The following is a 16,941-nucleotide window of genomic DNA, read 5'->3' on the forward strand; positions in this document are numbered from 1 at the left end:
CCTCCTCCTCTCCCTTCTTCCCTTCTCCTCTCTCCCTCCCCCTCCCTCTCCCTCCCCTAGAGGAGACAGAGCCCAGGGCCTTTCTGCAGAGCTACATCCCCAGCCCTTAGAGATAGAATCTTTCTAAATTGCCTGGGCTGTGATCAAACTTGCAGTCCTCCTGGCTCAGCCTCTCAGGGTGCTGGGCCCTCTCTCCCAATCACTCCCCTCCCCCTGTGGTTCAGGTCACCCCATCTTTATCCATCTTTCCCCATGCACAGCTGTGCTGGCAAGTTCTGGCCCCAGCATCGCTCAGCTCCGCTTTTGTTTCCCTTTGGTCGGGAGGAAGAGTGCAGCTGCCTGAGGGTGCTGGGGTGCAGCCTTTCCATCCCAGCCCTGCCCCTCTGTCTTTTCCGCACTCACAGTGTCCCGCTCACCCAGCGCCACTGCTGTCATGGCTCGGAGGTTGGTGTCCCCAAACTCTGACCCTGTCCTGGGGTCTCTCTGAGGAAGCAGCATCGATCCAGTCACCAGAGGGCCCTGAGGGGGACAGGAGGAGAAGGAGCGCTCTCCACGTGGGTGCACCTTGGCCTGGAGTGGCGTTGCTCTGTCCACGGGGGACATTCTCTGCCTCCTACTTATGAGTCTGCAGCTCACAACTTCTTTCTGTTTCTGTCTGGAAAAGTGTTTATTCCTCTTTCTTCCTCCAGGCTGTCCTCCTGCCTCAGCGTCCCGAGTGCTGAATTGCGGGAGTGAACAGTCACTTTTTAAAGTGTAAAGTTCGGTAGCTTTTAGTATTTCACAGGGTTGCACAACCATCCCCACTAACTTCAGAACATTTCCATTACCCCCAAAGAAACCCTCACCCAAGAGGTTAAATACTGCATGGTGTTATTGTACAAGAAACCCAAAATAAACATCAGGCAAGAGCAAAATAAAGGCGAGGTGATGGGAAACAGAGATTGTGCTTCTGCAGCAGGAGGCCAGGAGTGGAGGAGGAGGGACACGAAAGGGACAAGGATGCTTCCTGTTGTGCACGGAGCCTGCCGCGAGCGCTGCCCAAGTGGCCAGTGAAGGCAGAGCCGAGAAATGCCATCCTCAATGCCCACCCAGGCCTTGCCGCAGCCCTCGGGGTGGCCGGAGCCTGTGCTGTGCTCCTGGACCCGTGTGTGCGCCTGGGCGTGTGCCCGTGTGTGTGTGTGAGGCTGCCCGTGTGTACAGGTACACGCGTGCCAGTCTGTGCACATGCGTGTGTGTGCCTGTGCCCATGTGCGTGTCTGTTTGCACCTGGCACTCGTCTCGCTGGAGGTGCCTGAGCTCTTGTCTCTGGCCACTGGCCTCACCCTCTCGGCTCCGGTCCTTGGCTCCCAGTCTGTCTTCCCCACACACAGGGGCTCCGGCCCTGCTGTTCCCGCCGAGCTTCTCGTCCTGCACCCCTCCAGCGCCCTGACGGCATCTCCCACGCTGTGGCCCCTCCTTGAGCCGGCTCGCTGAGGCTCAGGCAGAGCTGCTCCTGTTCTGTTCTCTGGTTTTGGGGGTTAGAGTTCCTTTCCCCTCCTCACACCATCTCCACCTCTGTAGAAATCCCCTGCTGGCCTGACGGTGCTCACTGTCCTCCAGTGGAACTGATGTACACATGTACAAATCCGTGTCACTTAACTTTTCTGCCTTATACCATGATTGTCTGCCTTCCCTTGCTTTCTCACTCTCCCTTGGTGTGTCCTCCCCTCCATCAGGGTCTCACTGTATAGTCCAGTCTGGCCTTGAGGTCCTCCTGCCTCAGCCTCCAGTGTGTTTGGATTCCCAGTTTGCACCACCTGTCTCAGGTTTCTTTCTCTCCTTTCTTGTGTTGTAGCTTTCGAAGGAATGCTGGACCTCACATGTAAGACAGGACACAAGTCAGCAGTGCCTATGCTAGGAATCAGGGACGGCTCTTCTGCTGGGCACAGATGTATGCACACGTGTGTGTCTGTGCATGTGGTGCACGTGTGTGTAGGGTCAGCCTCATGGGGCTCTGAAGCCATCCAGACTGGCCGGGACCTGGGAGCTGCCTGCCCAAGGTCATGGCTGGGTGCAGGGCTCAGTCACGGGTGCTGCCTCCATACGAGCAGTGTGGAGTCCATCAGTGCTCCGCACCTCTGTAGGCCTACCGAGTGGCACCAGTCACGGTGGAGTCTGGGCCCTTGCCACACCAGCATGGAGGACAGCAGGGCAGCGGCACTGAAGATCTGGGGTGGCCTTGGACGAGGGCAGGGGGCTCCACTCCTGACCCTGACCCCTGTGCCCCTAACGCCACTCCCCACATCACACCTCACAGCCCACCAGACGCAGAGACAGCCTTGTGTGACGGTGCCACTGCATGGGGTCTGACAAGGCCGTGTGGGGACATGGCCGGCAGGCGGTGGTCAGGCAGGGGGGACAGGGATGCCAATGGACCTCCAGCCCCAGGGCTGAGGGCTGCGCTGTGTGGCAGGCATGGCTCACACACACATGCAGCTCACTGAAACGTTGCTGTCAGGTGTGGTGGGGCACACCTGTCAACCCAGCACTCTGGAGGCTGAGGCAGGAAGATCCCCTCACATTCCAGGCCAGCTTGAGCTCCATAGGGAGTTCAAGGTCAACTTTAACTATATAGTGAGGCCCTGTCTCAAAAAACCCCCAAATAAAGATTGCTACAGCAACCCTTACAACGTCATTATCAAAAAGGCTGGGATGACAGCTGCACAGATTGGCTTGGTTTAATCTTTTCACAGGGATCAGGGTCAGGACCTCAGCCACCCAACGTCCCAGTTCTTGGGCTGGTGAGAGAGGAGTTTCCATAGGAGGCCACGGCCTTACAGGTGAATGAACTTTTTTCTTTTTTTTTTTTTTTTTTTTTTTTTTTTTTTTTTTTTTTTTTTTTTTGTACTGGGGATCAAACGGGTCCTTGTGCTCACGAGGCAGGCAGCGGAACTACTGAGCTGAATCCCCAGCCTGAGTGACCTTTCATTTGTCAGTAAAATAATTAATTCCTGACTTCTCTATAGCACGGGAAATGCTGCTTTCAGAGAGATAGAGTGCAGGCTCTTGACCTGGGTATGGGCTTCCCCAGCAGATCCCAGGCTTAGTTTATTTTCTGAGCACATCCACCCCTGCCGTAGAACTGGGTGCCAGTCACTATCGAGAGAGCTGCACATCTTGAAGGGATGTACACCCATCACTTCAGCTCTGGGGAGGCTGAGGCAGGACAGTTGCTGTAGGTTTGAGGCCAACGTGGCTACATAGTGAGTTAAAGGTGAGCCTGAAGCACACAGTGAGACCCTGACTCAGAAAGCAGAGAGAGGGAGAGCAAGTGAGTGCTTGGCTGTGTTAGGTCCTGGACATGGGAACCTATACATTCAGCAATCACTGAGTATCTCAGGTCAGGGCAGCTGAGAACAGCTTGCCACAGCTCCTTCTGGTCTGATAGGGACTGGGGGCTGGGAGTTCATGGCCTGGCTTCCCCCTCCCTAGCCTAGGCACTGGAAAAAGCTCACAGTGAAAAGCCTGGCACCAGAGCTGGCTTTCTGGCTGGGAGACAGGGGAGACCTGGGGTCCACTCCAGCCCCAGCCCTGGCTCTGGCCGCAGGGACTCTGTGGCCAGGAAATGGGGAGCCACTGCTACTCCTCCCAGCTGCTCCTCTCTCTCAGGAAGTGTGCCGGCTCCAGGCTCCCGTTCCCACTTGAAGTCAGGACGTGGGGCTCCAGCACCTGATGTTTATTGGGGCTATTTCCGGCTTTATGAAGGTGACCTCAGGACAGTCGCAGAGGGCTGTGCACTTTCCGGGCTCTGCTTGGGGGCTGTGTGTGTCCCCCGAGGATGTTCAGACAAGGAGGGCACAGTGCTAGGCATGGGGGTGCAGCACCAGGGTCCCCTCCTGACAGGTGCTGCTGCTCTGCTGAGTAGATGGGAGAAGCTCTTGGCTGGGGTAAACCGAGGCATGGTTCCCATTGCTGTGAGGCACTCAGATGCACAGGGCAGGGGCTGGTCCCTGTCCTCCGCTGGAACTGTGCGCAGACAGCTTCCACAAGGATGGTGGTGTGGGGCTGGAGACCACTGTGTGCACTCACACACACAGACTCCGACACACGCACGTGTGCACACTCACAGACACAGGCAGCCTTCCCGTCTGTCTGTCCGCCCCGTCCAGCTGTGCCAGGCAGCGGTGTTAGGACCCAGGAGCGGGCGTCAGGCGCTGACATCACTTGCTCCACCCGCCCTGGATGAGGTGCGAAGGAGCCAGACCAGGCGGGACAGCAGGCGGGCGGGAACAGGAGTCTCAGGAACCTCCCAGCGCCCACACCAAGGCTCTGGGGTTGAGGCGCTGGGAACAAAGCAAGGCTGGCCAAGTCGGGCAGCTCTGCCTCCTTCCCTGGGCCTCGGCTGGAGCCAGCAGCTTCTCCGGCGTCCCGCTGGGACTGCCGCCAGTGACCCAGCCGGCCTTGCTTCACTGGAGCTGAGCTGAGCCAGAGCAGAGTTTCAGCTGGGGCGGGGGGACATGCGCCTCTCCAGGGGCAGGCGGAGGTGAGGGCCGGCAGCCGGACTCCGCAGTGGCCATGTGGGCCCTGTGCTGTGGGGCCTCCTGGCTGCTGCTCCTGTGCTGCTCTTGTCAGGTAGGGCACCCCAGGCTGTGGCGTCCCAGCTGGGTGTCTGCGGGACCCTCCATGTCTCACGCTGTCACCTTCCCTGCGCAGGTGCGAGGAGTGCAGCCCCGGGCCCAGGACCACCCAGGTAAGCCCCTTGCTCAGTGCCTCCTCTGTCTGTCCATGAAGCCCTCAGGCTGCCAGGGGCCAGCGTGCAGGCTCTCTTTGCCTGGCCACTCCACCATGGGTCCCATCAGGAGCCCTGGTGACAGTGGGTCTCCGTCCTGCGCCTCTTGCTGGGGCCTAGGAAATCCGGAGGAGGGAGCCTCTTCCCGGGCTCACGCTGCATGTCCTGTGGCAGCCCCTCTGGGTCCCCAGAGGGCCACTGTCCTGGGTGCTGGGGCCTCCAAGCAGGAGTGGCGGGATTTGCTTGGGACGATGGGGTGCAACCCTCAGGGCCGGGGACTCTGCAGCCCAGGGCTCCATGGGGCTCTCGGATGGGGATCCCTGCACGGGCCACTTCGTCAGGAGACGCTGGGGCTGTGAGCGGCGCTGGTGGGACCCCAGACTGCAGAGCCTCCAGGGGAGCAGCCTCCCAGGCTCAGCCCCCACACCACTGTCACTCAGCTTTCCTCACCCAGCTGCTGGGGCGGCACCCCAGGTTGGGATGTTCAGTCCTCGTCTTGGCCGCCATCCACCCACTTCGGGGTGAGGACACCACTGCCTCCGTTTTCCTAGCATTTTGAGCTGTGTCTTAGACCCTGTGCTCGGAGAGGCTGAGGGTTCCCCAGTTCTCCTTTCTTCGGCGGGGGGTGGGGGCCCAGCCCCAGATGACCAGGACCTTGCTCCCACTGAGGCCAGCGCAGGGAGGAGCTAGCCGTTGCCCCAGGAGTCCCAGGCCAGGAGGCGAGGGGGCACGGGGCCTGCAAGGCCCCTTTCCAGCTTCAGCCTTGGCCACGGCACCCACTTGGGTCTGCACAGCAACACACAAGCACACACATCCACACACATGTGCACATGCATCTGCACATGTCCACGTGTGAGCCCCCCAGACCCGGCTCTCGAGGAGCAGTTCAATTCAGTCTATTCCAGACAACTTTGCTTCTCCCTGTTGCGACTGGGGAAGAAAAGTGCTTTCTGAGCAGGTGCTGCCTGGGGAGGGGAGCTGGGTGCTGCCTGCCTGCCTGCCTGTCCAAGACTGCCCGGCTGGTCCTGCCCACTCTCTCTGTCCTTGCTCTCCCTTCCCTTGGACACTCATGTCCACCTGGCGCGGGAGGGTGAGCTAGGCTTTCATGCCCGCGCAGGTGCCCAGGTACCATCCACACGGCTTCCTGCCTCCCCTCTCCTCCCTTTCCTCCTTCCCCTGTTTTCTCCTCCACCTTGCTTCCTGCACCTGGTACTCTGCCTGCTGCCCCTCAACCTGCCCTCTGTGCTCTGTGGGTGCTGCCCCCACTGGGAGGCGAGCTGGACCCAGCCATGTGTCTGTCGGGAGGCAGAGGCTGCAGACCTGGCCCGTCACCCAGGGCCAGGGGACAGCTAGGGCCGAGGACCTGGCAGGTGATGCGTGTGTCCTTCAAGCAGTGATCTGTGTGGGTCACAGAGCTGATCAGACATGGGCTTAGCTGGGAGGGAGCGGGCGGACACGGGTGCCTGCCAGCCAGTGCCAGGCAGGGGAGGGCGGTGGCCATGCCTAGGTGCTGCGGCTTCGGCAGGTCCAGGACAACCACAGCCTGCTCACCACAGCCACCCAAATTCCGATTTAGATAAGAATCACCAATCTCTGAGTCCATGAGAGCCATGGGGGGTGCTTGTGGGGTGACCTGGTATCTGTGCCCTGTTTCTGTCCATGTTGAACCCTCCGGGTTCTCATCCATCCTGTGTGCATCAGTTTAGTTGGAAAATAGTCTCAGAACAGAGCTCAGCCGCACCTCCGCCTTCTCCATGCTTGTGCTTGACCGCGGCTGTCGCTGTAGAGAACTGACAGACACAGGCAGGCCTGGCCCCCTCCAGTGCCAAGGGGGAGATGGCCAGGGGCTGCAGGGTGAGCCCTCCCTGCAGCCTGTTTCCCATGACAGCCACACGGTGTGAGGCCGATTAACCCAAGCCCTTGCGGCGGTGGCCAGGGAGCCGCAGGCTGCTTCTCACGAGCCGTAAACTTGCACTGCTGTGGGCAGCTTGTCCGGGAAGCAGCCACGTCCTTGCCCTGGGCCGGTGCTGGGTCCCAGAGCCACGAGTCCAGTCCGTTTCCAGGAGGTCGGGGCAGCTCTGCGGCCCTATTTTTAGAAGACCGAGAGCCAAAGCGGATGATGACAGTAATTACAGCTCCGCGTGATTGCACGGTGCCATATGGCGAGGAGGCGGCCGAGGCTCCCGGCCATGGCAGGGCCACATTCTTCGTCTCCCGGTGCAAGGAGCAAAATGTATTCACAGTGGAAATTTTAAAAACAGATGGAAATTTGGCAGATAGAGATGTTTTTAGGGCACCGGGATTAATATGTGTAATTATATCCTGTTTACTCAGCCTGTACTCGACCATTCATTCTACCTACATGGTCATTTTTTAATCAATAGCATAGGAAATAGGGAGATTTCAAATGCAGAAAATAGAATTTCTGTTTGATGCAGGGGACAAGAGAGACAGGTGGACGTCACCCTCAAATAGCAAACAGAGGCCAACATGGGGCCGTGCACGCACTAACCACGCGCTCCAGACAGCCTGCCCTCCAGGCAGGGAGCTGGGAGAGGCAGGAAAGGAGACAGCTGTGAGCTAGACCCTGACTGGGAGGAGGTGGCTGAGCAGGCTGTGGCTGTGCACAGCTGTAATCCTAGAGTTCTGGGAGGCTGAGGCAGGAGGGTCACAAGTTTGAGCTTGGCCTGGGCAATTTAGCAATTTGTGTTTGAGGCCCTGTCTCAAAATAAAAAATAAGAAAGGCCTGGCGATGTAGCTCAGTGTTCAAGGTCCCAGGTTCAATCCTGGTATAGGAAAGAAAGAAGAGACAGCAAAGCAGCAAGAAGGGAAGGAAAAATGCAAGGGGGGGCAGCTGTGCAGTTTGGGGAGCAGCATGGTGGGGGGGTGGAGGGCAGCTGCCCGTCACTGCCGCAGACCCTGCACCCCAGAGCATGGAGGGCTCAGTCCCAGTGAACCTGAGGGTGTGGCTTCCTTCATCCACACCAGGTCGGGTGAGAGCAAGGACAGCGGAAGAAAAGTGGAAATTGGAGAATGAAAGACTTTGTTTACTGGGGAGTCTCTATCCCCATCTGCCCCCCTGCGTCTCTGTCTTTGTCCCTGACACACATGCACACCATGTGCACACACGCACGCATGCACACACACCCTCCTGGAACTTTAAACACAGGCAGGAGGTTCTTCAGCTCTGAAGGACTGACTGGAACCTTGGGTGCAGCCCAGGAGTCTCTCTTACTCTGTCCTCCTGTCCTTTTCTCTTTCTCCCCCTCCGCCCTGGTCTTCCTTGGTTTTCTTCGTCTTTGCCCTCCTCCTCCTCCTCCTCCTCCCCATGCTTCTCCTCCTCCTCCTTCTACTCATCCTCCTGCTCTTACTCCCCCGCCCTCCTCCTGCTCTTCTTCTTCCTCCTCCCTTCTCCCTCCTCCTCTTCCTCTTCCTCCTCTTCCCTCCTCCTCTCTCTCCCTTCTCCTCCTCCCTCCTTCTCCTGTTTCTCTTCTTCCTCCTCCCTCCTCCTTTATCCTTCTCCTCCTGTTCCTCCTCCCTTTTCCTCCTCTTCCCTCCTCCTCCTGCTCCTCCTCCTCCTGCTCCTCCTCCTGTTCCTCCTCCCTTTTCCTCCTCTTCCCTCCTCCTGCTCCTCCTCTTCCCTTCTCCTCCTGTTCCTCCTCCCTTTTCCTCCTCTTCCCTCCTCCTGCTCCTCCTCTTCCCTTCTCCTCCTGTTCCTCCTCCCTTTTCCTCCTCTTCCCTCCTCCTGCTCCTCCTCTTCCCTTCTCCTCCTGTTCCTCCTCCCTTTTCCTCCTCTTTCCTTCTCCTTCTGCTCCTCCTCCTCCTCCATCACCCTCCTCCTTCATCACCCTCCTCCTCCCTCCTCACTCCTGCTCCTCCTCCATCCTCCTCCTCCCTTCTCCGCTCAAGGCTGGGAGCTCAGGGTCCTGTGCCCCCGGCTCATGGCCATCCTGGGAGACTTGCCCATTGGTGGGCTTGCTGTGCATGGAAGTGTGGGTGTGGCTGCCGGGACCTCCTGGAGGGCCTGCGTGCCACAGGCTGTCCTTCCACGTAAGGTGAGGCTTCTCATCTGGGGTAACTTGTGGGCTTGGCGTGCTCTGCTTCCCGGGGTGCCTGAGCTGTATCTCACTCATCTCGTGAGTGTCACAAAGATTTTAATTTAAGAAACTGCTGACTAAAATTGGGGAAGATTTTAGATTTAAAGCATAAAATTCTCTTGCTTCTCCTTTAAAAGTGGGAGACCTGGGTGGCTCAGTGGTGAGTGTTTGCCTGGCACAGCAAGGCTTGGGTTCATCTCCAGCACTGTACATGCACGTGAGCGTGCACGCACAAACACACACACACGTGGTGAAATACAAAGGGCAAACACAGGCCTTCTGCAGGGACCAGGCTGTAAGCACCACCCAGAACTGCAGGGCGGTTGGTCAGGGGCCACCGTGTCCCACCCCCAGCTGCAAAAAGAAGGAAAGTGAGAGCCTGGGATCAGGCAGGCCCCTGGTCACCCGCCTGGCTGGTGGCACCTTTGAGAACAGGCGTGGCTCTGACCCCAGCTCTGCATGTTACCCATGCCGGGTGCTGCCCTGTGACACTTCTAGAGGGACACGAGGTTCGGCTGACTCCGTGCTGTCTGGAGCACCTGCCATGGTGGGTGCAGACCTGGCTCCCACCTGCTCCTGGCCTCGCTGGTCCTGACCGCTGTGACTCCGTCAATGGGGATGGGATGGGGACAGTGTGTGAGACACAGCTGTCCCCTGTGTACCATGCAGCGTCCTTTCCCAGCCTTGCAGGCTGAGCACATGGCCCACCCAGGCACTTCCCTCTCTCCCTGTCCTGGATTTGGGGTTTTATGCAACAGCTGCACAGTTTTTCTGAGCTTGACCTTTAAAAATTAAGTTAATTTTTAGCTGATAAAACATTCATAGTGTGTCGTCCCGGCCCTCCCCCACCCCCCACCCTGTACCGAGGATGAAACTCAGGACCTTGTGCTGGTGAGTGGCACCCCTGAGTTACATCCCGGTCCTCACGCGGTGCACCCTGGGTGGGGCGACGTGTGATCAAACGTCTCAGCAGGTCCAACTTGCCTGCTTCCTGCACAGTTCGCTTGACGAGACAGTGCACACATGGCCAGGACTTCTTAGATGCATCTGTGTGTGCTAACGCCTCCCGCCGCCGTGGGCGAGAGTGTGTGCATCATAGCCGGCCTCGATCCTCTTCTCCTCCCCTTCCCCTCCCTACCAAGAGTCCTTCCTGTCTCCCCAAAGTCTGTCTGTTTCCTATCACTTATTGTATTTTGTTCTTTTAAGTTATTTATACTTTGGGTTTCTCATAGAAGAGGAACCACGCGATATGCAGTTAGGTTTTCGTGTCTGATTCAATTCACCTAACATCTCCATCCCAGGGTGCATCTGCTTTCCTTACGAATAACCCAGGTTTACCTTCTTCATGGCAGAGTTGTACTCCAGTGCGGAAGCACCACATTTCCTTCGCCCATTTGCCTGGCGTCTAGGCTGCTTCCCAGATGCGGCTCTATAAACACGGGTGCACGGCTCACTGTGACAGGATGTCTTCAGTTCTTCTCGGGCAGTACCGGGAGGGGAACAGCTACATCCAGTCCAGTTCATTTTCCGTTTTGTGAGGGATCTTCACACTGATTTTCACAGAGGTTGTGCCAGTTCACACCCTACCAGCCTCGCCCGCATTTGTTTTTTTTTTTGCTTTCCCAGCAATCGGGAGGCTGAGGCAGGAGGATCGCTGAGTTCGAGACCAGCCTGGGCTACATAGTGAGTTCTAGGTCAGTCTCAACTACATAGTGAGACCCTGTCTCAAAACAAACAAACAAAAAAAGTCATTCTCTTTTATTTAATTTGCCTCTTTTCTTCTGCACAGAAATTTTGAAAAATTAATATATTATGCTTTTTTTGTTGTTATTTCTGGAGCCAGGGCCTGGCAATGTAGTTTAAACTGGCCTCAAACTCACCAATATAGCCCAGGCTGGCCTCAGACTCCCAGTGATCCTCCCGCCTCAGCGTCCTGAGTGCTGAAATTACAGATGTGCACTGTGCCACGCCCAGCTATTACACTTAAGTATTGACTCGTCTGGAAATTTCTGTGGTGCGAGGAGTGAGACAGGGTTAATTATTTCCAAATATCAGCTGGTTCCCGTAACTGTGACTGAGTTAGATTTCCCCTCTGATGTAAAATGCCGCCTTTATCTTGAATCCCCACACCCCTTGAGCGCCCGTGACCCCTCCCCTGCAGCTCCCCAGGGCCCCTGTGCTTCTCCGTCCCTCTCCAGGTCCTCCTGGTTATTCTTGCTGTGTTGAAACAAAGTATAAGCTTCATAAACAGAGTTCCCCTCCCAGCCAGAGAATTCTCTCCTCGAAGTTACAATATTTAGGTTAATTAAAGGAGCGCTGGTATTTTTAGGATGAGTCTGCTTCTCCAGGAATAAGTTGGGCTGGGCAATTAATTATTCAGAGTGTTCTGAACAACTCAGTGTTGCTGTATTTTTGTTGTTGTTGTTGTTGTTGTCTTTGTGAAAATCATGTACAGTTCTCATTCTTTTGTTCCAGAGTTCTTTTTCTTTTTTGATTGCATTTAGACAGCAGAACCTTTTGCTGTTTCCCATCACCACTGTTGAGATACAGGGAAGCTCTAGGCTCTGTGCCTTCTTGATCAGTTCCTTTGTGTGTGGGATGGTTTTCACTGTGCTTATCTGGCAGGTGTCACTGGACCATAGTGCTCTTAGTAGCTCCTCTCCAAGGCTTCCGTTACGATCATAATGCAAGAGAATGTCAGTCCTTTCCCCTTCTCTCTGGTCCAGCAGACACCCAGTCCCTGGGCCACTGTCTCCACTCTGATAAAATCCCTGGACAACTAAGCCAGATGTGGACGGAAGACTGCTCAGGCCGCAGATCCGGGGTCACCTCCTCCAGGGAAGCAGGAATATCGGCTGTCCACGGTTGCCCAAGGGGCAGCCACCCAGGACGTTCCCAGGCCCCACTATGGAGGCCACATAGGAACAGCGAGTTCCTCTACTCTTTCAGTGTGAGAGAAGAGAGTGATCCATCCTGTGAAGGGTTATCCTTGCGGAGCAGAAGGCTCACACGGGACATTGGAAAGGAGTTGTTTTCAGGGTGCAGGACACACGGGGGCCTGACAGGGGCTGTGGGAAGCGCCACCTGCCCTATGTGTCCATGCTGCTGGCCAGTGCGAGGCGGGGGACACTGTGCTCCCTGTCTTCGTGCACTGGTGAAGGAGCCAGTGGCCTTCGTGATCATTTTTTGGGTGGAATGCGGAAGTGTTTGTAAAGTGGCTCCAACAACACCTGGCGTGACAGTGGGTGTTTGTAGCTTCTTGTCTTCCTGCTGTCCAGTGCATCAGATGATCCTTCTAAGACCACACGAGCTGTGGGCCAGTTTCCCGATGCCATGGGCCTGTTGTTGGCCTTCACAAGTTAGAAGCCACCACTTCTATCCTTTCTTCTGGTCTCCTTAAAGAACTATCCCTTGATTTCTAATTGATATATTTTTTAAACGAAGCCTGTGCATTGGATTTACCCCGGCCCTCGAGGGACCCTGGTCACTGTGATGCGTCACGCCCCATGGGCCCAGCGCAGACTTCCTCCGCCCTTCTCCCTCAGTGAGCTAAGATGTCGGTTCTTGCTCCCCAGGGTTTGCGGTCCTGGCTTCCGCTTCCCACTATTGGCCGCTGGAAGATGTGGATGGGATCCAGGAGCTTCAGGACAGGACTGAAGGTGACCTGGACACTGGGGACGGCTGTGGGTGGGGTTGGAGCCATCCTCGAGGACGAGCTGGTATTTCTCTGGAGCTGTCGAGATTGCTGTGCTCAGAGGGCCAGATTTAGGATTCAAAATGGGACTGAAATGTGCATTTCCCCAAACCTTCCCAGAGCATCTCCCAGGTAGAGCCGCACTCTTTCCTCCTGCCTGGCTTGCCACCCCACCAGGTAGGAGCTGTCCTGTAGGCCGGTTTACTCAGCAGGTCCTGAACGGCAGGGATGAAAGTGCCTCTGGGCATATGCGCTCCAGGCTGTTAGGGTGAGCCGGACCCCTTCCCCTTATTGTGATCTAATTTCCCTTTCTTGGAGTCTGATTTTCAAGCCATCACCAGGCAGTCCACTCGCATGTGGAAATGCGTTTTCCAGACAGCGCCTTGTGCGGGACTGGAGCTGATTTCAGGAACCTCACATGAGGGCGGCAAGCCACCTGCCTGTTCCTGGCTTGCTCGTCTGAGCTCGTTTTTGTTGGGTCACCCGTACCTGGTGGTGTCTTGAGTCCCTTTCCTTGTTAGAAACCTTCCTGGTGGGTAACATCATCACACTGAGCTTGCATTTTGTTTGCTGAACACATTTACCTCTGGTAAAGCTGAATATTCCAATGTGTGTCCCCTGGCCCTGGGGTGCTTTCCCCGGAACCCCAAGTCCCTGTGAGGTACCCCACTGGCAGATTCCAGCAGATCTCAGGTCCTCAAGCTGCGCTGTGCAGCTGGAGTCACCAGTGCTTCGGAGACCATGTCGTGGGTGTGGGGCTGCCATTTTGTGTGGCTGTGCTCTGCCATTGTGTCTGTCCGTCCTGCGTCTCTGTCCATCGGTCCCTGTGACATCACCACCCTTCACGCTTGTGACGTGGCCGCTTCAGAATCGGCTGAGCGCAGCTCCCTGTCTCTCCACTGAGGGGAGGCAAGGTCGACATCCAGGGACGCACAGGAGGAGGGACCCAGACACAGCCTCAGGGCGTCACAGCCACAGGGCAAGTGGGCCCAGAGATGGGGCAGCTGCGCTTGTTTTCCATCTCCCTCATCCATTGTGCTTTTGTCTCTTGTCGTTTCTTCAGCACTGCGAACTCACAACCTCACTGTGTTCCCCTCCCACACCTCCACCTTTGTGCCCACCAATGACTCTGCCTACTCCAATCTCTCTGCAACCGTAGGTGAGCATACGTCCGCTGTGTTCTGTGTTGTCCAGGCTGCCTGTGCGGTGAGTTCTAGAGCTGGGTCCCAAAGGGCTCCACTGTCTGGGCCAGAGTCAGGGCAACCTGGGCGTGGTGCTGCATGCCTGTAATCCCATCGATCTGGGAGGCTGAGACAGGACGATCCCAAGTTCAAGCCCAGCCTGGGAAACTTAGCAAGACCCTGTTTCAAATAAAAAATAAAAAAGGGGGAGGTGATATAACTCAGTGCAAAGGCCCTGGGCTTAATCCCCAGAACTGAAAAAAGTTTTAAAAGAAAGAGAAAGAAAAGAAAAAACTAGAAGGAAAGGCCAGGTGTTAAGACCCATTCAGGGTTCTGTCTAAAGGTGGTGCAGGGGCTTCTGCGCCATCCCAGGGTCTTGTGAATCAGCTGTTTGTTTCCAGAACAGAAACCACACAGCCGGCCTTTCCTAAACACAGAAATGGGATTTTTAGCTGGGCATAGTGGTGCACACCTGTGACCCCATGGCTCAGGAGGCTGAGGCAGGAAGATCACTGTGAGTTCAAGGCCAGGCTGGGATATGTAGCAAGACTCTGACTCAAAAAAAAAAAAAAAAAAAAAAAAAAAAAAAAAAAAAAAAAAAAAAAAAAAAAAAAAAAAAAAAAAAAAAAAAAAAAAAAAGAGAGCGAGAAATGGGATTTATAAAAGAATTGTGTTTTTGGGGGGAGGAAAGTATGCTCTTTGCATGGAAAATTAAAGCTGCTTTGAAACTGCTCCATGCAAATTTTGATCTCTTACAAACATGAAAATCAGCATTTCCTCTGTGGCTGGATTTTAAAAAAGCTGTTGAAGCTGTCTTACAAGACACACTCCGAACAGGTTGTGAATAAATCACTGTCTCACAGGACAAACTCCAGAGTGCCTCCCTCCTGCCTCCTCTAGGTGCTCAGAGCGCAGGGGCAGGGTGACGGTGATGTTGGTTTGCTGGGTACAGACGGACCGCTCTGAGAAGGTCTCCCCACCCTTCTCTCAGTGCACCAGCGGCTTGCGGTCCCCACAGTCGGGTCAGATCAGGGCCTCATCCTGGTGGAGCTGTGTAGCCATCTGCTGCCCATCAGGTTGGGAGCCCAGCCCTCCCCGGCATAGTATAAGGGGCTCACAGCAGGATGGATGAGGCCCAGGCACTGCCTTGGGGACAGCGGCGCTCCAAGGCCTGACATGGTCCACCCAGAGGCTGCAGCGACAGGGCCCTGTGTGCCTCCCAGCCCGGGGGCATCCCAGCAAAGGACAGGCCTGGTTACTGGATCCTTACAGCCCCTGTGGGCTGCACCCCGCCTGGCTTCTGTGGCTGGCATGAGGCAAGGGCTCTGGGGCTGGGAGCCTTGGCCCAGCAGTCAAGGCTCCTCTGGACCCCCAGATGCGAGTCTGTGTCCTCCTCCATCTGAGGCTTCTGAGAGGGATCAGCTTGTGGGGGTGACTGCAGGTTGGGTTCTTGCCCGTGACAGGAGAGTCCCAGGGGGTGGTTCAGAGCGGGGCCTGCGAGGCGAGGCAGGCACAGGAGCGGCTCTGCTCAGATCCCCTAGTGCCAGCGTCACCACAGAGGAACGCCACACCACGGAACACCAGCAGGACACGGTAGTAACATTTCCCAGCACTGGAACTTAAAGTCACCTGTCATTCAGTTATCAGCCAGGAAGTGCTGACCCTGCCTTGCCACGTGACCTCATGTGTGCCAGGCCCTCGCACAGAGTTCTCTGTGAGTCTGATGGTCCTGGGCCCGGCCTCACGGTGCTGTCCTGTCTCCCCAGACCTCATGGAGGCAAAGGTCAACAAGAGCATTTACCTCAGGGAGGAGAAGGGGGTGACCCTGCTCTTCTACAACAGCACCTCCTGCATCAGCAGCCCCGAGCGGTGCAGCGTGGAGGGTGAGTGGTGGCGAAGGCCGGGTCTCAAGGGAGGTGTGGGAGGTGGCCCCTGCTGGGCCGGCAGCAGCGGGGCACCGAGTGCTCACCAATCACAGAAGGATGGAAGCGTCACATTGGAGCGGGGCAGGGGTCTCAGTGCTGGGCTCTGACCCGACGCCGTCCTGCAGCCCGCACACCGCCTCGTGCTGCAGCCATGTAGTCCGCCTGCTTCATCTTTAACGGAGGGGAAAACAACGCGGCAATGTCACTCGGGACCCGACCGGGTGCTGGCCTCTGTTGGCAGGAAGAGATCTGGGGCAGGTGAATGCACTGCCGCTGACCACGCTGCCTTCGGGCCTGCAGGTTCCTCCTCCCAGAATGAGACAGTGCCTATTACGGAGGGAGAGAAGCTTCCTGCGGCCCGTGGGAGGTTCTGGGCACCCATGGGCTCTTGAGATGGGTCAGTCATGCAGATTCTGGGGAGACAGGTTCCGCTCTGTAAGAGACAGATGAGGCAGCAGCAGGAGGCTCTGCTTGGACTCGGGGACCCAGGTGGTGGGGACCGGGTCTGATGTCGGAGCCCGGTGGGTGGTGGGTGGCACACTGTGCAGTATGGGAGCATCTGGGAGTTCCCGCGTCCAGGCCCCAGAAGCTGGGCACAGGGCAGCAGCAGGAGGCCCAGTGGTTCTGTCCTGCCTTGGCCTGGGTCCATCCCAGTGGCCAGCTGAGGGGAACCCCACAGGTCCCAGATGCTGAGGCAGGCAGCAGGGCAAACGACAACTGCTGCCATGGCCGAGGGCTGAGAGAGTTTCAAAGTTTGCAGTGCCCCGAGTCGCTCTGTGTCCGGCGCAGTCCGCCACACGCTTCCATCTTGGTGGCCTGCAGCCAGACCCCTACCCTGCCAGTAGGTGTGGCCTGGGCCTGGGTTCTGGTCTTCACTGCAGCCACCGGGCAGCCCTGCAGCAGTGGAGATTCTGATGTGTAAACAAGCCAGCAGAGCAGCTTCCTTACGGGTGTGTGAAGACTGGAGGCCCAGGTGTCCCTGGCTCATGAGCAGTGCTCAGCTAGAGGCCCTTTGGGCGTCTGCCTCGAGCCCGTGGCTCCAGAGTTCTGGTCTCATCACTGTTCTTCCTGAGGACTCTGGTGCCTGCTTGGGGGCAGCCCTGTCCGACTGTCCATGGATCCTCTTACTGTGTGAGCTCTACCCATCCCCACAGAGGTGGGGATGCTACAGGATGGGTGGCAGGAAGCGCTGTGTGCTCAGCCTGGGCTCCTGCTTGCTAGCAGTCACTTGCTGATGGCCTGGCGGAAGCTCTGGTGGCCTCTGGATGTGTGCCCT

The 16,941-nt window shown here is 56.8% G+C and overlaps 1 protein-coding gene across 5 annotated transcripts in view; it reads left to right on the top strand.

The window, feature by feature from the left end:
- Adgrd1 (adhesion G protein-coupled receptor D1) overlaps nucleotides 1–16,941 on the top strand; it is an 82,037-nt gene that overhangs the window by 1,565 nt on the left and 63,531 nt on the right. For 2 of the 5 annotated variants that reach the window (XM_033762482.1, XM_010604269.3), the window contains exons 1-5: nucleotides 4,234–4,611; nucleotides 4,693–4,729; nucleotides 12,441–12,524; nucleotides 13,623–13,718; nucleotides 15,507–15,623. In XM_033762482.1, the coding sequence (XP_033618373.1) occupies nucleotides 4,555–4,611; nucleotides 4,693–4,729; nucleotides 12,441–12,524; nucleotides 13,623–13,718; nucleotides 15,507–15,623 (391 nt within the window). In that variant the 5' untranslated portion in view covers nucleotides 4,234–4,554. Of the gene's footprint in view, nucleotides 1–2,732; nucleotides 2,820–4,233; nucleotides 4,612–4,692; nucleotides 4,730–12,440; nucleotides 12,525–13,622; nucleotides 13,719–15,506; nucleotides 15,624–16,941 lie in introns of those variants that run through there. The other 3 variants (XM_010604270.3, XM_010604271.3, XM_033762483.1) reach the window with 2 other exon arrangements.

The sequence above is a fragment of the Fukomys damarensis genome, unplaced genomic scaffold (genome assembly GCF_012274545.1).
Source record: "Fukomys damarensis isolate Sample0158 unplaced genomic scaffold, DMR_v1.0_HiC HiC_scaffold_12, whole genome shotgun sequence".
In the NCBI taxonomy this organism is placed as follows: Eukaryota; Metazoa; Chordata; class Mammalia; order Rodentia; family Bathyergidae; genus Fukomys; species Fukomys damarensis.